Source organism: Ahaetulla prasina, chromosome 11 (assembly GCF_028640845.1).
Source record: "Ahaetulla prasina isolate Xishuangbanna chromosome 11, ASM2864084v1, whole genome shotgun sequence".
Taxonomy (NCBI): domain Eukaryota; kingdom Metazoa; phylum Chordata; class Lepidosauria; order Squamata; family Colubridae; genus Ahaetulla; species Ahaetulla prasina.
The window spans coordinates 25,886,571-25,913,744 of record NC_080549.1 but is presented as its reverse complement, the minus strand read 5'-3'; the positions used below and the strand labels follow the sequence as shown (position 1 = coordinate 25,913,744).

Genomic DNA, 27,174 nt, shown 5'->3' with positions numbered 1-27,174 from the left:
GCAGCCTCCAAATGCCACTTAGGGCAAGAAATAATACAATAGAAATGGGTTGAGCCATCTTCAATTCAGGAGGTATGGTTGTGTCTCCACCAGCCAGCTTTACCAAGCTTACGTCCTCTTGTGGCCGGACAGTCCACTCAAGTCTCAGCCACGAGACTGCATGTCTGGACTGGGCTGGCAGCCTCCTGGCCCCAAAGCCAGCAGCGCCTGCCATGCTTCCAGTCCTGGGCCACAAAAGACAGCCAATATATTCACTCATAGATGGAAGACACTTCTCTTGGCTCATTCCCAGAAAGGTGGAACTCTAGACCTGGCAGTAGCAATGCAGTTTCCAGAGAAGCAGGGCTTGCTTAAATGCCTAGGTCATATTTAGATGGATCAAGGGATAATGATAATGAAGCTGCAAGGAACGAACCCGGTTCCTGCTCAGTTACAGGACCAATTCTGGCCACATAAGCCCATCCTTGATTGAAAAAAGTGTTAACTTCCCATATGTAAGCCTCAGCCCACAATCCCCCAGTGCAGGGGTCTCCAACCTTGGCAACTTTAAGCCTGGCGGACTTCAACTCCCAGAAAGCCCCAGCCAGCAAAGCTGGCTGGGGCATTCTAGGAGTTGAGGTCCTCCAGGCTTAAAGTTGCCAAGGTTGGAGACCCCTGCCCTAGTGGGCAACCTGTAAATATCCATCTATCAGCGTAACAGGGTGAGGGTTTCGGTGCAAAGGAGGAGCCTCATGGAAAGAATCCAAGTGATGTGTGGAAAAAGCCTTCTCCACACCACCGGAGCCCTCACACCACTCTGGGTCCCAGGCCTCACCCACAACAGCTGCCTCTCTGCTACAAAGGTGAAGAAGCCAATCTTATGTCCTGGAGGAGACCAGGGCAACTATATGGCTAAAAGCACCAACACGAACAGAGCCCCCTCCCCTTGGAATGAGCCCAGATTCCCTCGATCTCCACCCGTGGAGGCTGCCTGGAAAGAGGCTCCACAGGCATCCCTCATTTTATGTATTTACGTATTTCAAACGTTTATATAGCTACCCAGCTTGGCAGCTCACAATCGAGAGATAAAATAAGATACGTTTACCATTAAACGATATTAAAATGTTAAGGCATCCACAGCAGAGGTCAAACAGCAGCCAAATGCCCTTTCACAAATTCAGAGAGGCAATCTCTGGCATTCCAGCCACTTTGCCATGGCCATGCTGAGAATTGTAGTTCCGGAGCGGCACTGACTGTTCAGGCCATGAAGCTGAGCCACCAATAGCAATAGCACTCAGACTTATATACTGCTTTACAGTGCTTGTACAGCCCTCTCTAAGCAGTTTACAGAGTCAGTCTCTTGCCCCCAACAATCTGGGTCCTCGTTTTACCGACCTCGGGAGGATGGAAGGCTGAGTCAATCTTAAGCCTGGTCTGAGTCAATCTGCCAAACTGCTGGCAGCCAGTGATCCACAGAAGCAGCCTGCAGTACTGCACTCTAACCACTGCGCCACCACAGCTCATACCAAGTTGTGAGTCATCTTGCTTTGATTAAACTCACCACTTGAACTACAGCTGCAGATGGGGCCTTTTGGCAGCAGCATCAAGTGGCACCAAGGCAGGAGCGAGAGGGCAATGCCTGCCAAACTATATCTCCTAAGCGCCATGTAGACTCCTAGAGAACTGAGTGATGGGCAGAATCGCCCTTCTTTTTCTTGCACTAAAAGAAACCATAGCACAAGGTGCTCTTTGGTGTCCCTGATGTAGTGTTGACATTAGAGAGCTCTTCTTTCTGAGCCCTCCCTATTCCCCAAAGGCCGGGCCACTCCAGAGCATGCCTTCCCCTCAACAGAGAACAATCTCCCAGGGAAATAGGAAATATAAATGAATAAACAAAGAACAAGCCACTTTTGCCCTGAGGAGGGAAAAGAAAAAAGCGTTCAGATCGAGCAGGACATTCTCTAGAGCAGCGGTCTCCAACCTTGGCAACTTTAAGGCTTGTGGACTTCAACTCCCAGAGTTCCTCAGCCGGCTTTGCTGCTGGCTTTTCCATGGAGCGGCTTCCTGGCCTGGAAAGCCTGTGGCGCTTCTGCTGCTGCTAAGGGTGGGCTCAGTTCTGGAGAGCTTTGTCACAACATGATATACAAGCACATATAATGAAAGAAAACAATAGGACAGGAACGGTAGGCACTTTTGTGCACTTATGCACGCCCATAACCTCGCCCAGCCCCATGGCCGCCCCTCTCTTCCAAGCCACTCTCTGCTCTTCCCAATGGCCACCACTACCGCCACCCCTCCCTCTCCCAAGAGATAAAGCCGCTTGGAACAAGGTGGGGAAGGACCTCAGGCTCCCCCTGGGAGTGGGCAAGCCCCCCCCCTACCCTCAGACTCAAGGCCCCATTGAGAAGTTCAGCCTAGACAACAGAGGCTTAAGTTGCCTCCTCCTCCCCTCGTCCACTCCTTGTGCCCCTTAGGCTCTTTCTCAGAAAGCATTCTGAATTGCAAGAGGTCTGCTCAGGCCCCCAGAGACAAAGGACCAGCACAGATTTACACAAGGCGCTAATGCAGCATCCAAGGTTGCCTTGGTAACCACAGAATCTGGGCTTAACTCAGCAGCCCTGCCTCTCCTGATTTCTCTCCGCCCCCCTCACCAGAAATGGCTGACCCTTTCCTCCTCCCTTCAAGCAACAGGGCTGCTGCCTTTGCCACTGCACCCCGCCTTGTACCCCCAAATCAGCTGGGCAAAAAAGTGGGCAAAGAAAGGGAGCCAAGGAGGGTCGTCTCTTTCACCAAACACCATTCCTGGCTTTCCACATTTCTCCATAACAGAAAGTTGGCGCAGTCAGGCCCCACCCCGACCCCAAAGCCAGACCGCACCGATTGCTGCTGCTGTGGACGGGGACCCCACAGACATACGGTCCATGTCTGCGTGCATAATTTCTGCCGCAGAAGACCTTTTGCACCTCGCTGATGTTCTGAGTTACGTGGAAATGCTGCCAAAGCAACAGGCCCAGGATTGGCCAGGCCTCGCCGAGAGCAGCTGTGGCCTTGCTCCTCCAATGGCAGGATGGCACAAGAGGAGCTCAGCAGATGCCACCTTCACCTGAGCACGGCAGCTGTACTCCTGAAGATGGCCGGGAAGGCTTCGCCCAAGAAAGCCTCAAGAGTGTAGGGTGGTCGGGCAATCCGTAGCTGGGGAGCTACCTCCTCATAGGCGGCCATGCTTAGGACTTCGCACCCTCACCCAGCCCAACATGCAGCATTCATCTCCTTTCCACTGAAACTGGTTATGAAGTCGAATCCCAAGAGTTAGACGTTGTCTGTCTGTGTGTCTGTCTGTGTGAACAGATGGCGTTCTGCTTTCTCCTGTACGAAGCAAGCAAAAAAGGAGCCAAATTCTTAAGAAGCCAACCCACCTTCCACAGCTGAACAAAAGGCAGAGCCTCACTGGAGGTCTCCCCCTGCCACTGCCCCCACTTAAAGCACTGCTTTAACCAGCACAACTGGAAGGGAGTGGATGAGATTCCCCTTCCCCAGCTCAGCCTTGGCTTTTCAGGTAGGCAACACCAACTATGCACAAAGAAACGAACAAGAATGACGACGCAGAACCCGGAGGCTCTCCTGGCCCATGGGAAGAAAGGAAAGAGGGGAAAGCCAGCCACTACAGAATGACAACTCAGAAATCCCTCAATATCCCTGACAATGTTCTCTTCTACTACTAGTACTACTAGATCATCATCTACTACTACTACTACTACTACTACTTTTGTGTCAGAAGCACCCTTACCAAGGCACTTCTGGGTTGAAAGCATTAACCAGTGACATTACCGTTGCCCAGGGAATGCCAGAGGGGGCTCCTTTTATGTCCCCAGTATTTTCCCACCCACGTGGTACCTATTTATCTACTTGCATTTGCATGCTTTCGCTCTGGGACAAACTGACTGGAGCTCTGGGGTTCTGAACTGCTGAGTCGTCAGCCTTTCCATGATCTTCTGACTCAGCATCCTAGACACATGAATCACCGCAGCCCCCATGTCCCTGTCTGTGAGAACAAAGCAAAAGTTGAAACAAACGCTATTTCTAAAGACATCATCAGGTGTCTGGTGCTCGTGATCCTGAGGAATGGGTGGGCCAGAGGGACTTGCTGGCAAAAGTCAAGGAAACGATTGGAAAAAAATCAAGGGAGTGATCAGGCCACTAATGGGAGAAGATGGCCAGAAGATAAAAGACAGCAGGGAAAAAGTGGAACTATGGAATTCCTTTTTTGCATCTCTCTTTACGCTAAAGGGAAAAAACCGAGTCCTATCAAAAGCAGTACTGTACAAGACAGATTAGGAATACAAGTCAAAGTGGACAAGAAAATAGTAAGACAACACCTGTCCATTGTAGACAAGTTCAAACCACCAGGCACCAGAGGGATTACATCCTAGAGTTCTGCAGGAGCTGGCAGCTGTGATCTCGGAACCACTGAACCATGTCTTTCAAAGCTTCTTGAGCACCAGGGAAATATCAGAGGGCTGGAAAGAGTTGATGATGTGATACCAATCTTCAAACAAGGGGGGGGAAAGGATCCAGGAATTTACAGACCAATCAGCCTGACATCAATACCTGGGAAGATCCTGGAAAAGATAATCAAGCAATGGATTTTCAAACAACTAAAAACAAACAAAGCTATTACCAGAAGCCAACATGGGTTTGTCAAAAACAGATCATGCCAGACAACCCTTATTGCATTCTTTGTCGAAGTGACTAAATTAATGGACCAGAAAAATGCTGTGGATAACGTATACTTGGATTTCAGTAAGGGATTTGACAAAGTAGACCACAACCTATTTCTTGATAAGAAAGAAAAAACATGGGATAGACAGGATCACCACCAGATGGATTCGTAACTGGCTGGATCTTCCCTGGGTCTCTTCCCTGCTCTGCTGGCACCAGAAATGTTTGCTTGATATGCAGCAATTTGATTACCTTTCCATCAGCAAGTCTGCAAACCAGGCACCCTGACAGTCTCCCAGCAAACTTTCAGGGCTCTGCCTTAAAATTGCCCAGAGAAAGAGAAGACCTGGCACAGCAGGTTGACCTCTTGGTCAACCTTTTACTACTCAATGCCAAGAAATATGGCCACGGTGCATCTGCTTAACTAGGTGCTTATTAAGATCAGAGTACATCATCTATAGATGAATATTCTAGAAGTTTGCCATTGTGACAGCAGCCCAAGTGTTGTTTAAGACATGCCAAGAAATACAAAATAGGTTTTCACGACTGCATAACACAGAGAGAAGCAGATGGGAATTCTTGAAACCATGGTCCATTGCCAGGAAAAAGAAAAGAGGGGGATGCATGAAGAGGGGACTCCCAAAGGCCTCTGAAAAAGCAGACACCAGAAAGAAGCAGCTGATTAGACCTGCGGAGCTGCAACCAGATTTGTCAGGAAATCATCAGGAACGTCAGGGGTCAAGCATGGAGCCGGGGCAGGGGGCAGCTGCTTGTGAACTAAAATCAAGAGGGAGAAAATCTCTATTCAGATTATAAAGGAGGAAGGAAGGAAGGAAAAGCAGAACGGTGGCTAGACTGAAAATCACGTGTTATATGTTGTTCTCCCACAGCACTTTTGGGGAAACCGGAAAGGGGGTAAAACTGGCAAATGAAGGACAAGCGTTGAATCACGAAGTGGTTCTAGGAGGTGATCAAGTCCAACTTCTTCTATGCTGCAGGATTCACCAGAGGCAAATGGTGATCCTTTGAAAACCTCCCGGGGGGGGGGGAAACTCCCATCCACCCAGGAACCATTTCTGGATCTGTCACACTGAAAGATTGCTCCGAGAGTCTCTTCTGTTTTTGGTCTCACGTTCCACTTGACAAATGAAAAATCTGGATAAAGAAAAATATTGTTGAGAATATATTGCTTCACCAATAAATAAAAGTGCAGATGATTGTCACCTATTCTTTAAAGTGGGATTAAGAAGGGCCCACTTATAGAAATAGGGAAAAAGATTGGGACAAGAATCTTTCCACTGGGGGAGTCCATGTTCTCCAACGTTCAGGCATTCTGTGTCCTGGGCCGATGGGGGCTGCCCCTCCTTTCTTCCAAGCCTCCATGCCCCAGATAAAGAGGGGGAGGAAACCCAGACCAACTGAGAGGGATAACCAAGCCTCAGACTTGACAGATGAAGAGAGGGGGGTGGTCAAATCCCACCCAGAAATCCTTGCATATTGTGCCCCAACCCTGAGACCAAGCCAGGATCCGGAGCCCGCATCTCTTGAAGGATGTAGACTGATTTGGGACTTGAAAGGGGGCCCCAAGAAAACGGTTTTGGAACGAAGGTTCTTTGGGAAAGCGAATGGAGCAAAGACGAAAGAATAAAAGCTTGTTGAGGAGAAATGGCATAAAAGAAGCAGAAACACCTTCCCTGCTGCTATGGATGACAGAACTAGATCTAACACACTTCATGGTAGACGAGCTTTTGAACAATAGGACAACCTTCATCCTGGGATGAACCAGAGAGGATGAACAGAAGAGAAGTCGCTCCCTTGTTGGAGTAGTCAAGAAGAAGGCAGGCAGCCATCTGTGGGGATAAGTCCTCTGAAGCACTGCAGAATCAGGCCAGTAGGTAGAAGGAAAAGATTGAAAAGGATACTAACAAATCTCCCGGCTTTCTTTAAATGAGAATAGAAGGAAATGAATCAGAGAGTATACCAGCCAGTTGAAGACCCCAAAAAAGGGCTAATAAGGAAAAAGCAAACCTATCATCTCAATTTTGTCTCAAGGAAAGGGAAAGTGTGCCACAAGAAAGAGGAGGAGGATGGGGCAAGTCTTCAAAGCTGACAGGAGCTTGGTCAACCAACTCTTCTCTACTCTGTATTGAGTTCACATCATCAGGGACAAGAGCACATGGAGGGACACCTGGCTGACCACCTGGGAAAAAAGTAAGCATGAACCAAAAAAATAATAATCCTAGAAATAGGTGAAGATCCAGGAAATGACAGTCTTGACATCAAAATCATTTTCACAGGTATCTATGTCAGCCTGAAAATAATTATACCCAAGAACTAATCTCCCAGAGCTCTGATTAATAGGACTTATTATAAAGTTCACAATTCTGCTGAGTACTCTATTTTGAAATTATAAACCTATATATAGGCAAAGCATAGGCAAATTAGAGCAGGACAGTTCCAGTTCTTTTTCTCATGCTGTTTCAGGGGAAAAGTGGGGGGGGGGGAATTTCTCTCTCTTAGGAAGAAGGAGCAACTGTTGATCGCTTTGGAAACAGATCTGAGATCTATCTTTTAAAAGGATCTTAGATCAATGACTTGGAACAAACTATAGAAGTCATCTACAGATAAGTCCTCACAACCTTACAACCACAATGGGGCTCAGAATTTTAGTTGTAAGTTGTTACGGTTGTAAGTCAAAGCACCCCATAGGTGAATTTTACCATGGTCATAAAGTGAGTCACTGAGGTCATTAACCGAATACAGCATATTCAATGGATACTTTTTGCTGATCTTTGCCAGAAAATGCCAAAAAAAAACAAAAACCTACCAAATTGTGGTTATGTGACCCCAGGGTGCTGCAACTGATCAAAAGTGCAAGAACCAGCTGCCTCGTACCCAAAATGTGATCACGTTAGTGGCAGGGGCGGGGTTAGTTGTAACTTCAAAGACGGGATATAAGTAACTTCTTAAAAGCCCATCAAAACTTTGAACAGTTATTAAGCAACTGGTCATAAACTCCGCCCTCCCTGTAGTTCAAATCCTTCCACAGGGCAAGACCCACAGCAGCACCTCCAACAGAGGACCATCCAGCAGCCTCTTCAATGAAGGAGAACATCATCACCCATGGCAACCAGTTCTAACACCTTCTAGCCTCCACTGGGAGAATCTCACTTCTGGAAGGAGCCTGTTTGGCTGACTGGACAGCGTCTACAATTCTACAGGAACTTCCTCGCCAGTTCCAGCCCAAACCTCTTCCCGTACACTTCTAGCTCCATTGGGTTTTGTATGTTGCCCTCTGGGGCAAGAGAAGATAAATCCACTTGTTCTTCTGATGGATGCTCCTGTCTCCCCTTAGCTGTATTTCCTTTAGGCTAAACAAGCCAGGTTTTTTAACTTGGTTTCAAGATACTTGACTATCTTGGTAGCAGCTGTTGGACTTTGATCCAATGTGTTACCATCCTTTTTGAAACCAAAACGAGGCACAATATTGCAAGTGAGGCCTGATCAGAACAGAGCGGAGCCATTCTGTAAGCCTACCGCATTCTTCGATGTGGTAAGTTCTTGGGTAGCTTATGGTAAGCTTACCATAAGCTTACACGCTGTCAGTGTAATATGCCTTCATTTCAGGAAAGTGCTTAATGAAGTACCTTTCTTCCTCCTTTCCATTCAATTGTGTCAGTCCTTAGAGGTTGCCTAGACAAGTCCCTGCAGTTTTCCCGGCTAGGTTTTCCAGAAGTGCGTTGCCATTGCCTCCTTCCTATGGCTGAGAGAGAGCGGCTGGCCTGGCTTTGTGCCTAAGGCAGAAGCAGAACTCATATTCTCTTTAACAACTTGTTAAGTACTGGCTTATGTCTCTCAGGTGGCTCCACAGTTGATCGAAAGCCCAAACTCAAAGAATGCTCATCAGTTATTTTAATCAAGGAAATGAGTTACTAAACGAAGTTTACTGGGCCCTACATTCTTCAATGTTTTCATTAATGACTTCAATTAAGAGATAGAAGAAATGTTTAACCAATGTGCTGATGAAACAAAATTGGAAAGGTAGATGCCCTAAAACAGTGTTTCTCAATCTTGGCAAGTTTAAGATAGGTGGACTTCGACTCCCAGAATTCCCCAATCAGCCAGCCGCCCTAGAAGACAGAAATCAAACAGGAATGTACCATATAGGATGAGGGATGCCTTGCTTGCATTTAAAAAATGGAAATAGTAACCAAGGGGCTGCGAAGGGGAACGTGCCATTTCTGGCTACAACAACAGAAGCAGAATTCCCAATTCCAAATTACAGAATTTGAAATTGGTCAGAACTCACCTTGCCTACCTTGGCACTTTAAGACAGGGTCAAAGAAAAGCAAGGAGTCACGCAATTCCTACCCTCCAATATTGCTAGAGGGAAGCCTGACTCATCCACCTAACTTCCAAGTTGCAGGAATGCGTTGATTGGAATCACTGCTCTATCCGAGGAGCAGCGAGAGGCACTGCCATCCTGAAGCAAAGGCGGGGCTGGAAAAAAACACCACCCAGGCATCTTCCAAGACCGAGGGTGGACCTGCCCCACACCTTCATCCCAGCACCAGCTGGCTCCCAGTTCAGAAAATGAGCAGGCCTCCTGGTCCTGGGGCTAGCTCTGACTGACAGGTGGAGCTAGCTGTACCACAGCACCAACCACTTCTAAAAGGCGCAGGCATTGGAAAGACCTTCACCTGGCTGAGAAATGTGTGAACACGCCCTTCTCGGCAAATCCAGGCAGATCTCAGGTTCATTAAGGAATTCTTGCTGAAAACAGCCAGGGGCCTTTGCGGAGGAGGAAGAGAAGGAGAAGGAGGAGAAGGAGGCCTCCTGCCTGCAGCGCACTTTCCCAGAGCAGATACAGCAACAGCCATCCCTCCTATGAACCTCTGATTAAAGACCCAGCAGAAAGTGCATCAAGTGAGGAAGGGGCCCATCAGCCACCACTCTGACACACAATGGGGGTCATAGGGCAAGTCCTCCCAGAGCTAGGCCAGTGGGGGGGGGCTGGACTAGAAGACCTCCAAGGTCCCTTCCAGCTCTATTCTATTCTAACTAACTAGATTACCTGCCAGCTGAAGATGAAAAGACTGTGTATATTTCATCAAGACGACAATCCAAAACATGCCTCCAAACGATCCATGAAATGCAGGAAGGAAAGAGAAAGATTTGAGCAAATGTCATCATCTGAACTTGACGTGGTGGCGCAGTAGTTAGAATGCAGTATTTCAAGCTAATTCAGCTCAACGCCAGGCGTTCGATCCTGACCAGGTCAAGGTTGACTCAGCCTTCCATCCTTCCGAGGTGGGTAAAATGAGGACCCAGATTGTTGGGGGCAAGAGACTGACTCTGTAAACCCCTTAGAGAGGGCTGTAAAGCACTCTAAGTGGTATATAAATCGAAGTGCTATTGCTATTAAATACTGAAAATCTAATCTCAAATATGCAGTGTAGGCAAGGAGACCTAAGAAGCAGGATAGGGAGATGTTTTTGAACTTTGGTGTGGGGGAAGAGTCCAGAGAAGCCGGTGGACAGCCAAAACAGTAACCCTAGGGAACATCAAATCAGCCCAGAGTTCTCACGCCAGACACAAATCACCCAGGCTCAAATTATCCTACGATCGGATACTGGGCTTCTCTCCCAGTAGCAGCTGCCTCCTTCCATCCTCTCCAGGGGCCTGGGTGAAGCCACTCCTGCAGCCAGCCAGCCATGGCCTTCCTTCCTGTTCTTGGACCCTGCAGAGAGCTCCCCTCCCCTCTCCTTTTTTCAGGGAAGACCCAACTTCTCTCCAGCTACTCTGTCCATTCAACTGCAGTCTTTTACACCCTCCCTCTCATTTTTGGTTAGACTGACAGCATGTCCCGCATCAACCAAAGAGGTGGGAGTCCCTCAGAGCTCCAGTCCCCATGCACCAACTAGACGCCTGGCTCCAAAGCTACCCACACCAGCCTGGGCTAGCAGCCAGACCAGCGTGTCAGCCTCGTAATGGAGCAGCTGCACTCGAAGGCCAAAAATGACAAGGTTTTTTTCCCTCTTTTTCTTTACTCAAGCGGTTGGTTCCTGCCAGAAGAACTGCAGCCAGGCCAGGCCACATATGGCATAAATATGACCAACAATGCCTAAATATTGCTACAACTGCATCTTTTTCAATAAACTAGCATGCACTGATTAAACTCTTTGGATAAATGGCCCAAGAAGTGATACTACTACCACTAAATGCATCTAAAAGAAACAGTTCAGAATTTCTTGCCAAAGGTGGAGAAATATGCATTCCTAGGATATAAGATCTTTGGGGCAACCTCTCAGACTCATTTAGTGGACCAGCAAAATGCAGTCGACATAGTATACTTGAGTTCCAATAACATTTGACAAAGTAGACTACAACCTACTTCTTGGTAAGCTAGAAAAATATGGGATAGACAGCATCACCACCAGATGAATTCATAACTGGCTGACAAGCTGCATTGAGCACTGTAGTCCTCAATGGAATCGCATCTACACAGAGGGAGGTAAGCAGTAGAGTAACCCAAAGTTTGATTTTAGATCCAGTACTCTTCAATATCTTCATCAATAATTTAGATGAGGGCATAGAATAGTGGAACCTGGCTCAACCACAGCAAATGCGAGAGGAATCTAGGAGTCCTAGTAGACAACCACTTATATATGAGCCTGCAGTGTGCTGCAGCTGCTAAAAAAGCCAATGCAATCCTAGGCTGCATTAACAGAGGGATAGAATCAAGATCTCATGAAGTATTAGTACAACTTCATAAAGCCCTAATAAAACCACACAGCAGCATAAATTTCTGTGAGGAGAAATGTAAAACCCGATTTTTGGGTAGAAGGAAACTAAGGCACCACCTGGAGCAAACACACACTGAACAACAGTCAGCTGCAAACAATGCAAAATCAATCCTAGCATGCATCAACAGAAACACAGTATTATCCTCAAGAAAAATGACCGTCTCTCTCAATTCTGCGTTGGTCATATTTTATGTAAAATATTCTGTAGATCTAGATCTGTATGGAACAGCAGATCAGAAATATTCCCTAAAATTAGAGCCCCAGGACCAACTTCTCTGGGAGGCAGTAGATTCTTCTGTCCTCAAGATGTTCAAAGAGAAACTAGGTGGAGGTATGCTGCAGTACTGGGCAGATCTCCAATGTTATGACCGCAGGAGAGGTTTCTTCTAAACAAGCAGTTTCTGTGATAGCATCCAGCAGAAGATGACACATAAATGGGGATCAAGCTTGGTGAATTGTCAAAGCAGTCCCAGACCAAGCAAGAAAAAGGGGACCCATCAGCCAAGTGTCTTGATTCTTCCCCCAAAGCCCTTCCATCAAGAGCAGAGATCCCCAAACTTGGCAGCTTTAAGACTTGTGGACTTTAACTCCCAGAATTCTCCAGAAGTCTTAAAGCTGCCAAGTTTGAAGACCTCTAATCAAGAGGCTCATAAAGCCACTGGAAAGTTAGGAGAAAGCCGTATGGTCACCAGCACCTCCATTCCAGGGTGGAGAAGCTCTTGGGCTCTGTGTTCCTTGAAGGAGCTCTTTGGCCAGCCCCCATCACTATGGGACAACTCTAGGCCCAAAAGGAAACGGATGTCCCACCACCTGGTAGGGGGAGACTGAGCTGCCTAAGGCTCAGCCACGCAACCCAATAGTTTCCCAGGGTTTTTCTGCCCTTCCTTGGAAAAAGGAAAATCAGCTCATGCCGAGAACTTCCTTATCTCCTCGGCCCCTTGAGAAACCGGACAGGAGAAAGAAACCATTTTGCCCTTCCAAGACAAAGAATTACCTTGGCACAGGGGCGCCTACACTTTGGTGGAAGGAAATATGGCAGTGCAGCAGAAGGCAAGGGGGGAGCACACCCAGCCCTACAAAGTGGGAAAGGAGAAGACACATCTCAATACATATCCGTGCAGGAGAGGCCTCAAAGTTTGCAGTGGGGAGGGGGAGGTTGGCTTCTGGGCTGCATGCAGTGGGGCTCCCTCTCTAGAACACTGTGGGGTTTTGCCTCCCTCCCTCAGGAAAAAGTCAGCTTCTTGGAAGGACTGTCTCTGTCTAGCTTTCAGGAAGGTCTCTTTCTGCTTCTACATCAATGCCGTTGTGATGGAAGCCGGCCGATCCCATTCATGCAACTCTGGACCATTGACTCGTCCTTCTTCAAGGACCAGGTCACAAGTCACAGGGTATGCAAGCATTACACTAGCAGGATCCTACCCCAGAGAGGACCTTCTCAACCATTTTTCCATCATCCTGGACAGGAAGACGAGAAATGTAGGAAGTTCTTGGCTGCGTACAGAGTGGATATCCATGAAGGGGGACAGGGTGAAAGCAAGCATGTGCTGCCATCAGCCAACCATCAAAAGATGTTAAGTGCCACGAAATTTTTGAGTAACTCAACAGAGGACGTGACAAATTGGGCCTTTTCCGATATGGCTGATCCTCCAATCTACTTTACTTGGGCCCCCAAATTGGATAGCATCCCAAGGGAGACCCAGGGAATTTCCGCAAGATGCGTCTGCAGCATTCTGGAATCGGCTCAGCTCTGCCCAACCTCACAGAACTGGATGGGTCTGGGAGCTGCCAACTTATTGCTACCTCCACCGCAACCAACGCAGAAGTGCATGGGAGCGCATGTTTTCTTGAAACTGCAGAGCACTCCCACACTGGTTTCCCCACCCAAATCTCTATCACTGAGCTACGGACCATCTTCCAATGTTCTCCTTCTCCCCACCACCCAGAGATTGCCATGTTTTAAGCTGGAGCCACATAGGTAAGTACAGGTAGTCCTCAATTTACAATAATTCATTTAGTGACCATTAAAAATTACAACAGCACTGAAAAATGTGACTTAAGGCCATTTTTCACAGTTATGACCTTTGCAGCATCCTCATGGTCATGGGATCAAAACTCAGATTCTTGGCAGCTGCTTCATATTTATGACAGTTGCTGTGTCTCAGGGTCACGTGACCCCCTTTTGCGAACTTCTCACAAGCAAAGTCAATGGGGAAGCCAGATTCACTTAACAACCAGGTTACTAACTTAACAACTGCAGTGATTCACTTAACAAATGTGGCGAGTTGTAAAATGAGGCAACACTCACTTAATAAATGTCTCACTTAAAAATAGAAATCTGAGGCTCAATTGTGGTCGTTAGTCGAGGACTACCTATATTGTAGCACGTTCTTTAAACTATATACGTCAGCACACACAGAAGGTGGCACTTTCTGCGTGTCTGGAAAAAATATTATTATAAGTTAAATTACAAAATTCCTATATGGGCATGTCCTAGGCACGCAGTAGAGAATATAAATATAGAACAGGAACAAGAAATGATTACTTATAAAGATCTTTTATACAATGAGAGGGGAAATTTACAACTAAAATCTTTGGATACATTAAAAGAAGAAGGGAGGAATTATACTTGGTTTCAATATGGACAGTTAAAGGCTAGATGGAAAGAAGATCAGAAAATTGGTATCATTCAAAATGAAGAAATTTGGTTAAACAAATTAGAAATCAAACTCAGGGGCATATAAAGAGATTGTATACTGTGTTGATAGAAATAGATTCTGAAAGAGATTTAATAAAGGATTGTATGATAAAATGGGCACAGAATATTCAAGAACCAATAATGTTGGAAACATGGGAAAAAATATGGTTAGAAATGTTAAATTTACGCAAGCGCAGAATTTAAGGAAAATTTTATAAGATGTTTTATAGATGGCATTTAGATCCTAAGAAATTATCATGTATGTATCCAGATATGCAAGCGAAATGTTGGAGATGTAATTGTGATGATGCTACATATTTTCATGTATGGTGGACTTGTAAGAAAATTAAGTCTTTCTGGATAAGAATCTGGTGGATTATGCAGAATGTTCTGAAGAAGAAGATAAAGTTCCTACCGCAATTTTTCCTTTTGGGAATAACAACGGACTGTACAGTGATTGAGACTAAGTTGATTTTGAACTTAATAACAGCAGCACGACTGTTGATTGGACAATATTGGAAGAAAAAAGAATTACCCACAATAGAAGAATGGATATTGAAAGTTTCCAATTTGGCTGAGATGGCTAAAATCTCAGCCTTCTTGAAAGACAGTACTCAAGAAAAATATTTAAATGAATGGAAGAACTGGATTGATTATATTCAAAATAGATATCAGATTAAGAAATTTCGGATTGCTTTTGAATGAAGGATGTTATTTTTGATTTTAATGGAAGAAGTCAGGTTATGTGAGAGCGAAAGATTATACTTGTGTTAGATTTTAAAAATTTAATGTATGACTGTTTTGTTTAAGGAACTATACCTTGTGTTTGCTCCGGGAAGTCCGGGGGGGGGAGGGGGGTTTAGGAGGGAGGGGGGGAGGGGGAAAAATTTAATTGTTGTAAAACTATTTTAATAAAAAAAAAAAAGAAGGTGGCACTTTCTATAATATCACATATTTTTCAAACTGATTCTAGAATATAAAATACCGCTCACAAAATCATTGGGTATCAATAGAAGGAAATGCTTCCAATCGTTTGTACATAAATTCTCAAGGTAAGCCATCATGAAGGCAACCTCTCCCTTATTCCCCTCTCCACAAACGATTGTGATTTGTCGCTCCATCTGAAAAAGGCATTAATCACAATGCAAGATCACTCATCTGAAGAAGCCATCATCAACACCAAACTTTCTCCTAGTTTGGACCCAGTCGAGTATGAAGAGCCTCCAGTGCTTAAAAATGGCCTTCCCACCCAAGGCTCCCAAGGCCAGGTGGGCAGCTACTGTGGGCCAGGCGCCCAGCACAGACACGCACAGCTGCCGGATGCCCCAGGCGCTTGTGGGGGAGGCGGCTGGTCAGCACAGTGCCAGCCTTATTTGGGGGGGGCAGTAGAGAGAGAAGGAGAAATGCTTGCCACCTCCAGTGGTCACTTGGGGAGCCTTTTCTTCTGCCCAGACTAGGGAGTTTCTGCTCAGAGCTGCTGGTGAGGAAGGGCCGACCTGGGTCGGGGTGGGGGAAGAGGAGAAGGACCACCTGACCCATTCTTGGCAGAGTAAAAGACAGAGCTCATGAATCACAAAGTACCACAACCTTTACACAATACTGCCTCAGTTTGGGGCCTCTCTGTTCCACAAAACAACACGGCACAAGGGTGCATTCAGCAGGATCTGTCTGTACCTGTTTGACAGCAGTTTTAATTTTATTGCTAAACTAATTAATTGGCCTGGGCCAGAAATATGCTCAAATAAAGTCATGGCTTGTTTTTGCATGAAACATTTATTAAATAAGCCACTAAGTTTAGACTGGAATAGCCTACACTGTGATAGTTCTCTCTCTCTCTCTCTCTCTCTCTCACACACACACACACACACACACAAACACACACACAAACACGGGAGTCTGATGGCCAGCATCCATGGACACCTGAGCAAATTTGAACCAGAATGCCCCACTCTGTTGTTTGTAACCTCAGATGTTCTCGCTTAGCCCTTTTAATAATAATGTTTGAAATTCTGGAATGTTTTCTAATATTGTTCATGCTAAGGTTTGCGTTTTATTCTACATCATCCAAAGTTACCTTTTGTGTGATGGGCAGATCTGTAAGTATAGGTAGCCTTCAATTTACAATTCATTAACTTGACTGTTCAAGTTAACAGTCAAGATAACAAGGGCACGAAAAAAAGTAACTTATGGACCATTTTCCCGTTCCAATCTTTGTAGCATCGCCATGATCATGGGATCCAAATTCCAGATGTTTGGCAACTGACTCATATTGAGGATGGCCGCAGTGTTTTCTTCTCTTGTGACCTTCTGACAAGCAAAGTCAATGGGGAAGCCAGATTCACTTAAAAACAGGGTTACTAAGTTAACAACTGCAATGTTTCATTTAACAGCAATTAAATGTTGTTAAATGAAAGAAATGCAAAATTCACTTAACAACTGTGTTGCTTAGCAACAGACATTCTGGGCTCCATTGTGGCCGTAAGTCGAGAACTACCTGTGTGATGTAATTGACAAAGCCCAATAAAGTGAGGCATGAGTACATACAGAAGCCTGTTTGTTCCATGTGTAACAGGTGCCATCTCATATTCTCCCTCCCTCCATGGATCCCCCACAACCTCTGTCACATGAAAACACAACTGGGCAATAATGGCTTTTGGGTCCCTGGAGGCCAAGGGACCCAGCTGCCCATCCAGCTGTCTTTCGAGTACTGCCCCTGCTAACCCCTTGTAGTTAACCTCTCCTGGATTTCCTCATCCAGGCACGCATGCCACTCCTCAAGCGCCCGCCCGCCAGTGCAATGCCACGACGCTCTGGCAAGCCTGCCAACATTTGCAAATCTTAAAGGCTTGGCAGGAACATAACATAACATAACATGCAGGAACCTTGGAGGTCTTCTAGTCCAACCCCCTGCCCAGGCAGGAAACCCTACACCATTTCAGAAGGAGCCTCATGAAAGCCCGGGAGAGAGAGCATCTCCACACTGAGTCCCCTCACGCAGCAATCCCCAAATGTGAGGAGGGGGAGCTCCATCTGCCCACAGCATAACCTCTCCCCCACTTGATCAGGAACACCAGCTCTCCTCCCACACACACATTGCCTCAACGAACACACAACTACAGAAAAGGGCTGCCAAGTGTAACTGCCTCCCCACCCCTCGCACATACCCTGAGGGACAACCACACAGTGCGTGCAAGATTGCAGCGGAGATGAAGGCACAAAGGGTGGGGTGAGGGCGAGGTTCCTTGTGAGCCTCTGGAAATTCACGGAGCAGCAAGCGAAGAGGGGAGACCACCTGCCCACCCAGCTGCCCCGCAGGCCACCCGCTGGATCCCCTGGTCCTCACCTTTGAACTGGGAGCACCTTGGCTGCTGCTACCCTCAGGAAGTGGGAAAGGTTAGGAATTCACAGCCGCCGCCACCCTCAGCTAACCGTGGCTTGCCTCAGTTAATCTCTAATCTGACTCACATAGGGGCCTAAGAATTAACTGGGGCAGGAGGAGCATCGAGGACGAGGCTTATAGGAACCCGTTAACCAAAATGCCCTGTTCACTATTACCGGCTCTGCCTGTGCTAGATTGAATGCTCGTTTCAGCTGACAAAGTCAACTTCAGGCATCTCTAGGATAACTTCCTCTTCCACAGAGGATCATCCTGGCCGGGGATGCTGGGGGGCGGGGTTAAGCACACCAGGTGGACCCCGAAGACATTGTCCTCCTTCAAGGAACCATTTCCCCAGGATACCTCTTGAGATGGCTGTGAGCATAGAACTGTCACGGTCATGGTCTCGACTGCTTTCAGATTTCATGGCAGTATATTTTTAATTTTGTGGCAAATTTTTAATTTTCATTTTGACTGCATGCCCCTAAGAATTGGTTCTTGATTTCAGCAGGTTGAAAAATTATTAAATAAACTATCCCCCTTGGAATGCAGGTGTGATAAGCCAACAACGAGACCGGGTCCAGTTCAGACACCAAGCACAACTATGAGTATTAACTCCATTGTTAGGCAATATTAACAGAACCTTGCAAGACTTAAAGTACTTCCCTCCTCCACTCCTAGTCGCCATAAAACTAGGAAGGATTCCTTCTGTGAAGGAGGGGGTCAAGCTGTTCTCCAAAGCAGGGGTCTCCAACCTTGGTCCCTTTAAGACTTGTGGACTTCAACTCCCAGAGTCCCTCAGCCAGCAAAATTAGCATGTTCAGATTCAATAAATTCAACATTTCTAAATATTAATGCAGCCCTTCATTCCTTCTAATGGCTGGTTGCAGTCAGCCAGATTGATTTGGCATTTTTATTGAGTCATTCCCAAGAACCTGGGGTAGATGATGTTTTTTGATGCTGTTAAAGATATCATCACAAAATCTGTTCCAAATATAGACGCCTTTTGCAATTGACTGGTGGTGATTTGGTCAATGCCAATGGTGTTTAAGTGATGCTCCAGATGTTTTTGGACAGCAGCCAAGGCATCTATTTCATGATTTCTCCATTTTTTCCGGTCTTCTGCTGTCTCCCTGTATTGCAATATCCAGTATCCAGACTTCAATCAACATTGGTTAAGTCTGGAGTGTCATGTGACAGAAGCCTATCCATTTAAATTCTGAAGTCCCAGAGCACTTTAGCTTTTTCATTTTCTATTAGTTTGTTGTCCCACCAGTTCCTTCTTGCAGGCAAATGGTATTCCAAAGCACCATTGTTGCTACTTTGTCATAACGTTGTTTGTAGTCAATCTGTGTGATCTTCTTGCAACAGCTAACTAGATGGTCCACTATTTCTTCAGTTTCTTATAGAAATAGCATTTGGTGTTTGTTGCCATCTTCTCAACTCCTGCTTTGTATGCATTTATTCTTATCGTTTGGTCTTGTGCATCCAGAATTAGCCCCTTTGACCAGGGGTGAAATGTAAAATTCATTACTACCGGTTCTGTGGGCGTGGGTTGGCAGGGGGTGGTAATGTGACTAGGTAGGCGTGGCAACCTTTTTCTTTTTACTTTTAAAAGCATTTTTTCTACAACCTCTTTGGCTGAAGAGGTTGTAAAAAATGCTTTTAAAAGCCTCTGATGATCAGGCAACTCAGTTGGGATCACCAGAGGAGCCTTTTAAAAGTATTTTTTTCTACAACCTCTTTGGCCAAAGAGGTTGTAAAAAATGCTTTTAAAGGGTTCTGACAATCCCAGCTGAGCCGCGCAATCATCAGAGGCTTTTTTTTAAACTTTTAAAAGCATTTTTTTTGGCCAAAGAAAAAATGCTTTTAAAAGTAAAAAAAAACCCCGATGATCGCGTTGCTCAGCTGGGCATGGGGGGGGGGGCAGAGATTTTTGTTACCAGTTCTCCGAACCACCCACCGCCATCGCTACCAGATCAAGCGATCCAGTCCAAACTGGGAGCATTTCATCCCTGCCTTTGACTCTTTCTTCAAATTTTGGGCCCTTAGCCATTGCCAGCTCTTGTTGGAGCCCTGCTGACACAGTAGTTAAAGGGCAGTATTGCAGGCAAACTCTGCCCACAGTCAGAGGGGAGAGCCAGGCAGGTGGGCAGAGTGAACCGTGGTGGAGGCCCAGCGGGTCCCATTTTCATATAGCCCACCACCATGGGCTGTTCAGCGGCAGTGGTGCTCAGGCCATTTGGGGGCAGTGGGTGAGGTGGCAGCAGAGGCTGGGCACATCCCATTTTCACAAACACATTCACCACGGGCCATCCCAAAGGAGTCCCTCTGGCTGCCAGTGGCAAGTTGTCCTTGCAGCGAATTGGCCTTGTTGAGTTGTCCTGCAATGAGTTTGCGGTGGTGAGTTGGCAGAGGCGACTTGGCAGTGCCAAGCTGGCATCAGTGAGCTGGCCGGGCTGAGTTGACCCATTCTGCTTGGAAAGGACTTGGCAGGATGGTAAAAATGCCAAATCCAGTTTAAACATCTGGCTGACTGTGTAACAAACTATAAAGTAGTAACACTAGTAATACCTTGGTTAGAAATGTTGGATTTTTAAATAGTTTTAATTTAACTGGTAAACCATAAATTTAAGGTCAAGGAATTCAATTTTGTTTTGGACGATCATAAAGTTTCTAAGAAAAGTTATTACAGAGCTGGAGTGCCCTCTGTTCTTACAGAAAGAAATTTAATACAGTTGACATCTGGACAGCATTAATTTAGGACCTAATGAGAATGTAACTCTTTTTTTTCAATTCCTATTTTTTCAGCATTCATTTGTTTATTTGGATTAGTTTTTAATATTCCAAGCTTTAGCGCAGGGGCTAGACAGTTATTTTACAGGTTCTCTTATAATATCCTGTTTGGATGGTTTTTAGGAAGAAGATGTCTAGCAAGCTTAAAATTGTTTTTTTAATGCATCATAATCAGATGTTTCCCAAATTTTCTGACCACCAATAAAATACTTCAACTTTTTTTTCCCAAATAACAAATACAAAGACTGCTGAGGATTTTAAAGTTTTTTACACAATGGGGGTTTAGCATCATAGAAGAAGAAAGAAAAAAAATCTGCCACTGAAATCTGGAAAAGAAGATTAAGGAAAATTTGTTCATCTATGTGAAAAATCAAATTTGGAATTCTATAATGGCTTTCAACAGATTACACTGGAATTTGATCAACTGGCTGCACCTGAAGCGGAGGAGTTAATGAGGTGTATTAAATGCTTGTGTTGGGAACTGACAGAAGAACCAGGAAAAATGTTTGTTTCTCAATTGAAATCACATAATAGATACAATTAAAGACTCTGCAGATAAAATATATAATGAGTCAGTGGAAATTCTCACCTTTGGGATTTTATGTTCCCTCTCCCACACACTTTATAGTTTGAATTAAACATACCTGACAAGAAGCTCCAAACTTTTTAAAACAAAATACATTTTCTAATACAAACTCAGCTGAAGGATTCTGAGGCATCTTTGATGCTGCAGAAGTATTAAACAATCCAGGAGGGCTCCTGGGACAGGTTTCTTACAGTGTGAGGCAGGGATGAAATCCAGCAGGTTCTGACAGGTTCTGGAGAACCAGTAGCAGAAATTTTGAGCAGTTCGGAGAATTGGCAAATACCACCCCCGGCTGGCTCCAAAGTGGGGTGGGAATGGAGATTTTACAATATCCTTCCCCCAGGAGTGAGGAGGGAATGAAAATTTTGCAGTAGCCTTCCCCTGCCACGCCCACCAAGCCACACCCACTAAGCCATACCACGCCCACCAAGCCACGCCCACAGAACCGGCAGTAAAAAAATTGAATTTCACCACTGGTATGAGAGGAGATCTATAGAACAGCTATTTTAAGATTGGACAAACTGTGATTTGTCATCCAATTCTGACTCTGCCAAATAAGATCTCTGACAAGTAATTCATTCAACTTAAATGCTGTCACGTTTGTTATTGGCGGCACCCTTAGTCACATGACATTTTATGACACTTTTGTTGAAAGTTATTTCCTGTTTTCGGCAACACCACTCATAGCAAACAATGGGTTTGCTTAACAACTTAGCCACAGAAATGGTCGTAAAATAGGGTAAGGCACATGACTGACCCAATTTATAATCATAATGGACAGGCTCCATTATGATCACATGTTGGGGACTACAATAATGGCAGGATAAAAGCCAGATTAAATAATAAATTATGTTTTCAGATGCACAATAAATATAAATAAATCTAATATCCTTTGTGGGGGGTGCTTTCAAATCCTGGACTATCCCTCCCAGTTTTCTTGCAATCAGAATCCCTACGTCAATTCTACTTTGATACTTTAAACAAACTAGTAAGCTAATCATTCATTTTTTTAATGGAATGACCAGATCACCAAATTTTCTTTTTAAACTGAGGTTCCCATATGTGAGGGCTTCCATTTGAATCATTGGACTTATATATCAATGTGCTATTATTTGGACTGTAAATGAGACTGTAACGTATGCAACTGTTATGTTTCTATTAGAAGCCTCTAAATTCTTGGCACATATTATGTCCCAGTTATCCTGGGAATTGTTTGTGTTCCTAACATTAAAGGCAACCTAACATATGTGAATGTTACTGGGTAATAAATCTGATTTATTCTCTCATGAAAATGTGACTCTAAAACATTTTTAAAGGCTGAAAATTAGTTTAGCACACAGTCAACTTACTGCTAAGTATACCTTCAAAGCTATATACAAGGTAACTTGTAAAACTGTGGAATGGCAATAAATTCCATTAAAACATTTAATGTATTTTCACTTTGGAGTGATGCACTGTCAGCTAGAGAAAACTCCAATGATTTTGGATGTAAAACATTTACAATTTTAAAAAATAGATGTTTATGAACTAAAAATATATAGCAGGAATAATTACAAATTAAACAAAACCTTCAGTAAAGAATCGGAGTATTTGTTTTTAACAAGTCAATGGTCTTAGTTTGTAAGAAAAACATTCAACGTATGTTTTATGATCGTAAGATTGATTTATTTCATGTATAGATCATTGCATCTCTAAGGACTTACAAGAAAAGGATGCACAATAAACAATGTATGACAAAAATTAAAAAGCCCAGAAACCCATCAAAAACAGAATGAAACAAGCTACAGTTAACCCAACCAAGATGCAGTCGTAGCCCTAACATCCTCCATGACAGCTCAATTTTGAGAAGCTTCCAGAATGCAACTGGCTATGCAAAGGAGTGGAGCTCCCACCAAGAAGACAGTGCCACCGAGCTTCAAACACACACACACATACATATAGAGCTGCCTAAAGTGCAGCAAGACTAGCAGCTTCTCCCAGGTAAATCAAATTGTCTAGGCCAATTCCAAGGGTAGAATTCATGGAAGCGAAGCATCAAACCACGGAAGGCTTTATAGGCAAGCACACCACTCTGGGTTTCATTCAGAAAACTACTGGCAAGCAGTGTATGGTCCACAGCACCAATGTAATATGCGCCTATCAGCAAATGCCAATTCCATTAGCATACTCTGAATGAACTGCAGTCTCTGAGTCATCTTTAAAGGTGCAGTTCTACCCAGAGCATGCTAAAGTAAAATAACAGAGTTGGAAGGGACCTTGGAGGTCTTCTAGTCCAACCCCCTGCTCAGGCAGGAAGCCCCATACTATTTCAGACAAATTGTTGTCTAATCTCTTCTTAAATTTTTTCAGTGTTGGAGCATTCACAACTTCTGGAGGCCAGCTGTTCCACTGGTTAATTGTCCTCACTATCAGGAAAATTCTCCTTAGTTCTAGGTTGCTTCTCTCCTTGATCAGTTTCCATCCACCGCTTCTTGTCCTGCCCTCAGGTGCTTTGGAGAATAGCTTGATTCCCTCTTCTTTGTGGCAAAGTCTGAACAGGCGGCCCAAGAGTGTGAGTCACTCTAGCAAAGTCCTCCCACTGTCTATAGTTTCCCATCTGCTGCTCTAAAAGGAGCCAGGAGTTCAGAATGAAGTCACACACGAGCTCCTTCAGGAGTACCGACATCCCAGCAAGGGACACCACTGGAGCAGAAAACCACAAAGGCAGACAAAGCAACACCTACTGCGATTAGCCACTGAGCAAGAACTAAAATTACTGCCATACAGAGCCCGAATCACCAAAGGGGGCCCATAAGAATACCACGTTCAAACATTGCTGAGTGTTCTTAAAAGGATCTTGGTGGATCCACTCTCCTGATCTAGGTCCCAGCCGATGTCCTTCACTAGTGCCACCAAGGCCATCTCTCCTACATATCCAGAGGAAGGTTGGAGACCAGAAGGAGTCTCCAACCGTGGCAACTTTAAGACTTGTGGACTTCAATTCCCAGAAAGCTGGCTGAGGAACTCTGGGAGTTGAAGTCCACAAGTCTTAAAGTTGCCACGGTTGGAGACCCCTGATCTAAACACTTGCCCCTCCACCAGAAGCTAGGAGAAACAGAGATTCAGCCTGCAGGGAAAATCTTAAGAGAACCTCCAAATCACTTTCCCAAATCATAGCTCAAAAGAAATCTGGGTAACCAAGTAAGTCCATCATCCTGGATCCTACCCTGAAGAGGTGAACAAATCTGGGCAACCCTGGCAGCAAAATGATCATAGCAACCTGATCATTGACCATAGCAGCCGACAAGGAGATTTGGGAAGATGCTGGTTCTTCCTTAGCAGAGAACTGGCTTTCCTGCTGGCATGCCAAAAGAACAGCAATGATGCATCAACCCTCTTATCGGCACAGGGTATGCCCACCAAAGGTAGGCACATACTAATACATGGTCAGGTTCACCTCTTTTCTTCTCCTTGGCACTGGAGGTGCCGCTTTTGATGCGTCATCTCTGCTCAGCTACCTCAAAGCCACCACCAGCTACCTGGATCTTCCCCACTGCTATGAGCGAAGCTGGTTCTGTGCCCAGAGGCTGACAAGCAAGAGATCTAGTCCCCTTTACGTTATTTGCCCCTGAGATAGGATGAACAGAATAACAAAGGAAAATTGAAGAAAGGAGCCAGAAAATTAAGATATTAACAGAAAAAGCTGCCCCTTGTTGCTCAAAAGTCTTCTTCCTTGACTTTCCTCAAAAGGTAAAAAGATGCCCTCATTCAAACGTTAGCAAGTCAACAATGTACTGTTGATGATGGCTGCTTCCAGTGTGATAGCTACAACTCTACTATATTTGATTTCAGCCCAGAAAAATGCCAGTCCATATTTAAGATGCACAGAACCAGGGAATAGGTGCTGACGGCCAACGCCATCTTTTAGCAAGATCGATGGTGCTCATTACATGACTGTTTTTTTGTTTTCCCACAACAAACTCATGGCCCTCATCAGGTGGTTTCCCATTAAGACCTTCCCCAAGTGTAAGACCGTTTCCACATCCGCCGCCTCCGACATTTCAGGAATGGTGCAAGATTTGTTCAGTTCTGCCTACGAAGAGCAGATGCACCCTTCTTTCTAGGGTTTTCACGGAACCGAGCTAGAGAGGGAGGTCTTGGGCAGAAGAGCCCCAGCTGGACCTCCAACCCAAGGACAGGTGAATGGGGGAGTTTAGTTTCAAATTTATTCAAATTTGTATACCGCCCTATCTCCCTAGGGACTCAGGGCGGTTCACAGGCAGATAAAATACATATAAATACAAGATAAAATGTCCGTTAAAAAACTTATTAAATATAGCCCGATAATTAAAACAATATATATAAAACCCATTTAAAATCTAAATTTAACAAATTAAAAAAAACCTAATCCAGCCCTGCGCAGACAAATAGATAGCCTTGGAAGATGGGCCTGCCCAGGAGAGTTTCGGTAATCCCCTCCCCATTCTGCAAGGGGGAGAGGGAGACCCTGCCCTCTGTTTTAACAAGGCATTTGCTACAGATGAAGAGTGAGCTACTCAAGAAAGAAGCTCCCGGTGGAAACCCTGGCAGCAAAGCCAAGGGCAGCCCATAAGCAAGAGCCGGCCAGGTCTGCCCAACTCCAATCTGCCCGTCCTGAGAGCCTTCGGGACCTGAAACCCAACCGCAGCGGGATCTCCCTGTCCTCCCCACCCCCCACCCACCCCCTTGGGGATCTCGCCTGTAAGTCAGGCTAGGAACACAAAGCTCTCCCGCTCCACCCGGGCTCTGAGCAAGACCCGCCGAAGGCGACCGAGCAACTCCGGCCTCTTGGGTTACTGACCAGCCCTGCCCCGAGATTAGAGCCGGGGTGGGCGGCGGGGGGGGGAGCAATGGCTGGAATGCGCCCGCAGCCAATCAGCCGGCAGGAGAGGCCGGAGGCGAAGCCGACCGAAGGGAAAACAAGGCGCAGGTTTCGGAATGTTTGGCAACATTGTCTCTCCCTCGCTCGGCTGGCGATGACGCGCCGGCAGCCCTTGGCCGACCGCGAGGGGTTAACCGCGGGATCCTGAGTGGAAGCGAAGGCGGCGGCGGCATGTTTCTGTAGTATCAGCAGTTTGGTCTCCGGCGGAGGGGGAAGGCGAGGGGGACGGAGCCGGAGAGCCGCCCTGCTTGCGGGCCAGGCAAACGCTCCACAACGGGCGCTTCTCCCATCAGGGGCTCCGGGCCACCCTCGATCCCAAAGGGCGGCAGCTCCTCGCCTCAACTGGGGCAGAGCGAAGTTTTTACAGAAGTTCTTCCCCCGTTAAAAAAAAACAAAAAAAAACCACCATTCCTAAAAGAGGCCTCGCTCCGTCGAGCCTTAAGCGAGAAGCCGCAGCGAGCCCTTCGCCTCGAACGCGAACTCCAAGCGAACCGCCCGGGTTTCTGCCATCCCGGCCAGCTCCGAACGGAACCCCCAAGGAGCGGCAGGCGGATTCTCTCGCGCGCATCTCATTCCGAGCGTTTCACGGCGTAAAAGCCCCGCAACCCCACCGAAGTGCAGTAACACAAAGCGAGCCCCGTTCAAAGAAAGGCTTGGCCGGCATTTGCTCCAGCCCAGCCGCCCAAACTCCCCCGTCCGTCCACAGGCAGCGTTTCCGCCAGTCGCAGCCCGTGAAGTCGCACATGGATGCTCAGAAAGGGGCCGATGGAATCCGAAGCCACGACGGTCCCGCAGAGCCTTTTCCTCCAAGGGCTGCTTACAAAAGGAGACGAAACGCGGCTCTTGGCGGCGGCTTCCAGGGGGGCCCCGAAGGGCTCTCTCTCCCCGGGCACCAGCGCCGCTCTCCGCCCGGAAAGGCTGCGGAGGGCATCCCGGGAACCCGGAGCCGCTTCCCCCTCCCAAGGGATTTGCCGGCCGCTCTGCCCGGACGGAGGCCGAGGGACACGGACACGCTTTCAGTCCCCCGCCCGGTCCGCGCTCGACCAAGGCAGCCGCCGCCGCCCGCACCGGCCCTCCCCGCCCGGGAACCCGAGCCAGGACCCTCTCCGGGGCGTTTCGGGGCAGCCGCCCGGCCGAGGGTCTGCGGGGAAAGGCGGCCTCCACCCGGGGGCTATTTTGGGCGGCGCTGTTTCCCCCCGGGGACCGAGGCAGCTGCGGGGCCGGGCGGGGCGACGGCTGGACGGGCCCCGAAGGCGCCTCGGCTGCCCACCCGCGCCGGAGGGCGCCCCCGCTGCAGCCCCGGAGCCCCTCCGTCCC

At 46.6% G+C, this 27,174-nt stretch overlaps 2 protein-coding genes across 4 annotated transcripts in view; one reads left to right on the top strand and one right to left on the bottom strand.

Annotated features, from left to right (window-relative positions):
• EFNB1 (ephrin B1) overlaps nucleotides 1-27,174 on the bottom strand; it is an 80,299-nt gene that overhangs the window by 52,747 nt on the left and 378 nt on the right. The gene's annotated exons all lie outside the window — the stretch shown is intronic.
• Nucleotides 685-27,174, top strand: LOC131204914 (uncharacterized). Of its 2 annotated transcripts, XR_009156675.1 has the most exons (3): nucleotides 685-12,659; nucleotides 12,742-13,923; nucleotides 15,129-27,174. XR_009156675.1 is itself a non-coding variant. In XM_058196547.1 (2 exons), the coding sequence occupies exons 1-2, from the start codon at nucleotides 12,412-12,414 to the stop codon at nucleotides 13,481-13,483; spliced, it is 990 nt and encodes a 329-aa protein (XP_058052530.1). In that variant the 5' UTR covers nucleotides 685-12,411; the 3' UTR covers nucleotides 13,484-14,262. The 2 variants fall into 2 exon arrangements, 1 of the variants encoding a protein (XP_058052530.1); XM_058196547.1 differs by lacking the exon at nucleotides 15,129-27,174 and having other exon boundaries at nucleotides 12,742-14,262.

Bases quoted from the DNA above. Each gene is read 5' to 3' on its own strand.
- LOC131204914 (XM_058196547.1), top strand. From the start codon at position 12,412: ATGCCGAGAACTTCCTTATCTCCTCGGCCCCTTGAGAAACCGGACAGG. The intron at 12,660-12,741 runs GTTGGCTTCTGG...GGAAAAAGTCAG, and splicing joins TTTGCAGTGGGGAGGGGGAG to CTTCTTGGAAGGACTGTCTC.